The 6395-nt window shown below is 37.7% G+C and overlaps 2 protein-coding genes across 13 annotated transcripts in view; both read left to right on the top strand.

Moving 5' to 3' along the window:
• Positions 1-6395, top strand: part of Macrod2 (mono-ADP ribosylhydrolase 2) — a 1944357-nt gene that overhangs the window by 1872940 nt on the left and 65022 nt on the right. The gene's annotated exons all lie outside the window — the stretch shown is intronic.
• On the top strand, positions 5998-6394 carry LOC116090667 (transcription elongation factor SPT4-A; the record flags this gene model as incomplete). Its single annotated transcript, XM_031371402.1, has 1 exon — positions 5998-6394. A coding segment is annotated over exon 1 (351 nt), but the record flags the coding sequence as incomplete, so codon positions are not given.

Below are 6395 nucleotides of genomic sequence, written 5' to 3' on the forward strand. Positions count from 1 at the left end.
AGCACTTTGGAGGCAGAGGCTGGTGGATTTCTGAGTTCAAGGCCAGCCTGACCAACAGAGTGTGTTCCAGGACAGCCAGGGCTACACAGAGAAACCCTGTCTCAAAAAAACTATATATATATATACATACATACATATACATATATATACATATATATACATTTTATATATATATATATATATATATAAAATGTCTCTTTTAAAGGTTCATGAAATGATTTGTTACATCATCTCATAAGTCACCACGCTCTTAGAGCAGTAGGTATCTGCAATAGAAATAGCAGCATCATGATTCAGTAGACCTTGTTTGTGGAGCACCATGATCAATTTTTCTTCCAAATTAAAACACAGACATTATCTCAATTGTAGAATAGGTCAATTGCAAGTGTAGCTTCCAAGGCATGAACATTTCTTGGCAGGAGCATGGATGTCATTCAATTGCTGAGCTTCAGTAGTGATTTTGACACTTTTAAAAACAATCCACTCCATTTACCTCATACCACTCTTCTTTGCTGTCTTTGCTGTGTTCTTCTCAATTACAAATCAGAGTTCAGCCTCATGGTACCATGTTTGTGGCAAGTCAAATAAATGGCTCATCTGATATCTGGAGTTACTTATCTGACAGTCATAAGGGAGAATCAATGCAACATTCACTCAGATTCAGATCTATGATGGGATAAAAAAAATTAGTATATAAATGTTTGAACTTTTAGACTCTACCACTACACTGAAAAAAAGATGCAATGAATTCCCATTTGCATGATTTTTTTCTCTTGAAGAAATTATTTCTTTTCGTACAGTATCTGAAAATGCAAATGGATTAAAGAACATCAAACAATTTACACACTCTTGCCTTTGTAATTTGACCTATAGAGGAAGTCCACTTTTGCCACAAAGTCTCCTACTAGGAAAGTTTTCTGTAATTATTGAAGTTCACTCTCCTTCTGTTCTTTGTAAGTCACCAACCTTCTTCTGTCAGTGTTGGAACAACATGTGGAAAGCCGAGGGCAAACTGAATGCATTACCTCTGTCATCTTATTCTTTGCATCAGCAGAAAAGTGGAAAGCTATTCTGTTACATGTAAGAAAAATGCTTATGCTGTACTTATGTGGCTAATAGTAAGACAGAGTAAACTGTAAGAAAGACGCTCATTTGGGCTCACATTTCTGAAGGTATAAGGTCAAGGGCCTGCATCTGGTGAGGACCTTCTAGTTGGCCGAGCCCTGAGATGATGCAAACATAACATGGAATGAAACACGGAATATATGGACATTTGTGTATGATTATGTATTGTGAATGTCTGTGTGATGAGATAGATAGATAGATAGATAGATAGATAGATAGATAGATAGATAGATATCTTGGAGTGTTAACATACCATACTCATACATGCATGTCTAGTCTCTCTTTCCTTATAAATTCATTAGCATTCAATTACATAAAATTTTACCTAACGCACTTGACCCACTTCTAAACAACGCTGGCAAATTAAATCTCCACTCATTTAATTCCTGACAATGGTATTAAATTTTAACATGTGAAACTTTGGGAGACATTCAGGCCATGGTAGCCTCCAAAAGAAAGTTAGGCAAAGTAAACTAGTGACACCCTGAGGACCTACATTCACATCAGTGACAACTGAGTGACACTGGACCAGTTATTTAATTTATATACATCAGGGCGCTCATCTTTATGACAATGATGACCAAAGTAGTTGACACACCAGTTACAGTGAACACTCAACCACATGTGCATATGTCAAACACTTGCAAAAAGACATGGTACATAAAGTATTTAGTCTTTAGCCTAATTTGATGAATTGATGACAAAGTGAAGAGGATCCACAGGAAGTTCCCCAAGTCCATTAATTGCTGTCTATAACTATTGGAATCCGTAAACATGTATATATACTACTACCTTCAACAACAAATAATCGCTCACATTTGATTCTTAGAGTCACCTTCTAAAGGTAGTAGAATATTGTGGTAGACGTCTTACTTGATGATTTATTTTATCCTATAGGAATGAAACTATTAATGGATAATATGGTATAAGAGTTCTCTCTCACACCTATAAAATGACTTTTCTTTGTTGAGATCTTAATCTTGTGTTTCACAAATAATAATAAAGCCATGATCTCTGTTTCTTAAGCAAGATGCAGTTGAGGTATTAGACATCCCCCATATGAAAGTCGATGAGTAAACTCAAAGTACTTACATTTATCTTGCTTTCTTTAGATTCTGATAGTAATTTTTTTTAAAATCTGATTTAAAAATATTTTAAGAATCTACCTCCAGGTTTTGTGTATATTCACAAAGGCATCTCTAAGTGGAAAGATAGGCATGTATATTAAGAATTAGATATGAACAAAACAAATTAGTTCCCTGTTCTATTTGTAGAAATGTTCTTTGTACCTCAGAAAACACTCATTCTCTTTTAATATGAGAATCTTTCTACTAAGACAGACCGTGGTTTCTTAAAAAAAAAAAAAAAATTCACAACAGGAAAAAAAAGGACAACATCCTTCATTCACTTTGCAGCATTTTATTGGATTAGAAAATGTAGATAATCGTCAGGACACATCTTCTATGGCTCCCAGGTGTATGAGCACAGATGTTGCAACATTAAGATTTGAAGTTAGCTCTACCAAAATATGGATTTTTAAAAGAAGGAAAATATTCAGCAGAAGTTCATGCTGATACAGTTACACAATAGCACAATGGACATCTCTGTGGGACACAGGAACAACAAATTTTCAACAGGCAGAGAGTGAGGTTTCACATATGGTGGCTCTACTCATACTGCCACACTGCCTCCTTCTAAATGAGGCCAGGTTTATGCTCTCCCAGCAGGATCTGCAACGATTTAAATCTAGAGAAATCACACCCTTTAGGCTGATAACTAAATGGGAGAGAGGTGCAGGAGATGCTTACTAAGAAGGGTATCACGTTTTTATATAAAATATCAATTATTTTTATAGCAATTAATTAGTACAATGTGGAAGAGCAACACTCTACCTGTTTATTTAAGGCTGACCAAAGTTGTTTGGGAACTTCAAGTGTACTATGTCCTTTGGACTTCTTAGGGGAAAGATGAAATGGACAGGAATGCAGGTAAATTGCTATGTGTGAGCCAGTGAGAAGCATGATTTTTTTTGTTTTGTTTTAATGCGTACACTTTGGCAACTGACCAGCAGGACCAGCAAGCATGTGCAGTGGAAGCCATGGCATTCACCCTGACTATGTGATTGCTGGCAAATACTTTGACTTGTAAGGATTTCCACTTCTAAGGTAGTAATCAGAAACAGGGATGCGATAATAAAATTATAAGCTACAATTTATTTAACTGTCGAAGCATGCCAACTCGGAAGGACAGATGCTTGTTGAAAGGACACTGATAACACTGCTAGCGATCATCAACAATGCACTCAGAACTGAAATAGGAGGATGTTCCTACTTATTTTATTCTGCTGGTAAAAAAGCAGAGGCTCTTAGGCCTGGCACAAAGGTGTCCAGTTTAATCACATTCTACATTTGGACCTATTAAGAATGGTATCCCTAACTTTCCCTAAAGAAACATGAGTGAGAAGATATGCCATTCCGCTTAACTTCAGTTTATACAAACTCTACTCAGAACCAGTCTTTCCACCACCACCACCATCATCATCATCATCATCACCCTCACCACCATCACCTTCTTCCTCCACCTCATCCTCTTCTTCCTCCTCATCCTCTCCTCCATCATCATCATCATCATCATCATCATCATCATCATCATCATCATCATCATCATCATCATCATCATCATCTTTTTTAAGTATACAGCTCCTCTGGCCACTGTTGCATTTTTCAATGAATACGTAATAAGCCAGCCACGTACTCTTCTGCTGCTACCAGTCCAACCTGTTAGGGGTTTATCTTGTCTATAGGACACCAGTTCACCCCTCCCAGTGTTTTCCATTATTGATGCCATCCCAACATGACTTCCCGTGCCGTTTTGTCTCTCCTTGGAGAGTCCCGTCTGTGCCAGCAATGTAGCCTCCTGTCAGGTTGCTAACACGGAGGCATCAGTAGCCAGTATGTGCTGTGCCAATGATAACCAGAGTAGTCAGGTTTGCTTTTGACTTGTTAAAAACATTATGTAAAATTGAATAATCAATCCTGCTCAGAACTGGCCTGGGTTTCTTCTGGGGATCTTCCATCTTGAATAACAGACCAACTTCCTGGAACCCCCCATTTCGGAGACCCCGTGTTTCTTCTTTTTCAGTGAGGCCAGCTGAGCAAGGCTGTGATTCTCATCTTAGCAGCATCCTCAGTCAGTCCCCGAAGGGCACTTTCACTCCAGTGACTTTTCTTCTCGTATGTCATCTCTTTCTAACCTGACTTCCTGGCCAGAAAATGTCAACTTAAAACTTTGTTTTAAGATAAATTCTAAATGAAGAGGCTGGTCCCAGTTCAGGCTTTAGGCAGATTCTGAAACGTCTCCTGGAGCTCCTTCTATGTGTTAAATACACTGAACATAAAAGTATAAAGTTTATTCTAAATTCTAAATTAATACGATTTTTAAAATGGTGAACTTTTTTATGTTTCACATTCAAATGAAAATTCATTTCATTCAAATGAAATGAATACGTAGGAAGTCTTTTCATGTTCAATGATAACACTGGTTTACATAGTGTGCCTTTAGTGTGTGTGTGTGTGTGTGTGTGTGTGTGTGTAAATATAGACTCTGTCCAAACCTTCTAGTCAGCTGTGATTGCCTTGTCTTTTAAGATAAAAAAGTTGATTTTACATAGTATAAGAATTTGATGACATCTTTCTGTATTCCTGACATTTGTTCAGAGTGAGGCTTCTAATCAGGTGCCAAACATCTGTCACTGCCACCTTCTCACTGCAGCCACACCTGTGTCTTCATCATAGAGTCTCCAGTGATCATTGGGCCTCACATGTAGACAACACTCCACTAGTTGGGCATCCCTCATTTCCCGAAGAATCATGCTCTTGAAGGATGTATGTAAGCTTAAGTGAATGTCAGGATCAGGCTTGCAGTTGAGGACCAGCTCATGCCTGTCTGAAGACATCCCTCAGAACCCTCTAGCATCCAACTACATCCTGCATCCTCTTTGTCCTGCTTCATCTCCTCCCCTTTATTAATCTCCATATTTCATTTACAATTAAATTTGTTTCAAGTCTAGGTTAGTCCGGCCCTGGCCCAAGGCAGGTGATTCTACAACTGTGTGACTTATGGAAGTAATTTTCAAAATCAAAAAGATCTGTCTGAATTCTAACTCCAAATGCTAAGCTTGTTCCTTTCTGAAATATTAGAGTTCTGAAACTCTGTATTTAAAGTACCCGAGTTCTTATCATGAGTAATGAAAAGATTAACTTTTATTTGCATTTAAATCTAATATTTTATGATATATATTATCCTTAAGTGTTCCATAAAATTAACTTCCTCTAAAGACAGCAAGTATAAATTATTAACATTTGGTGACACTGTATTTAGATTACTCTCCAAGATGTTTTATAAGGCTGAATTGCAATTTTCAGAAAGATAAAATCATGACCATCATACAAAATTAAATGTCAGCAAAGTATTTTATTTAAATCATTCATTAATAAAGAAAGCAGAACTATATTAAAATCATATCAAGAGAACACTTGAAGAATATACACATGTGCATACACATACACACACACACACATATATTCTATAACCTCTATAATTAAGTAAAGGCAAATGGATATGTATATGCACTATGGTTATATCCATAGTACATTTAAAATTATGAATTCTGAATATTTCCCTACAAACAAAACTCAGGAGCACTGACATTTTCAGAGTGGTTAATGTCAAAAAGGACAAAGAAAGACATCCCCCTTCCCACCACGGACAAGTCATTGTCATTGTTATGAAAAATTCATTTTTATTATTATATTTCCTGTACACCAAGTTCTGTAGCTATGTAAAACAGTCCATTAAATAGAAAGTCTGGCTGTTTACTTCCTGCGACTGTGGAGCGAGTAGTATCGTATCGGTGAGGATGGCCCTGGAGACGGTGCCGAAGGACCTGCGGCATCTGCGGGCTTGTTTGCTGTGCTCGTTAGTCAAGACTATAGACCAGTTTGAATATGATGGGTGTGACAACTGCGATGCATACCTACAAATGAAAGGCAACAGAGAGATGGTTTATGACTGCACCAGCTCTTCCTTTGATGGAATCATTGCAATGATGAGTCCAGAGGACAGCTGGGTCTCCAAGTGGCAGCGAGTCAGTAACTTTAAGCCAGGTGTATATGCTGTATCCGTCACTGGTCGCCTGCCCCAAGGAATCGTGCGGGAGCTGAAAAGTCGAGGAGTGGCCTACAAATCCAGAGATACAGCAATAAAGACCT

The sequence above is a fragment of the Mastomys coucha genome, unplaced genomic scaffold (genome assembly GCF_008632895.1).
Source record: "Mastomys coucha isolate ucsf_1 unplaced genomic scaffold, UCSF_Mcou_1 pScaffold15, whole genome shotgun sequence".
NCBI lineage: Eukaryota > Metazoa > Chordata > Mammalia > Rodentia > Muridae > Mastomys > Mastomys coucha.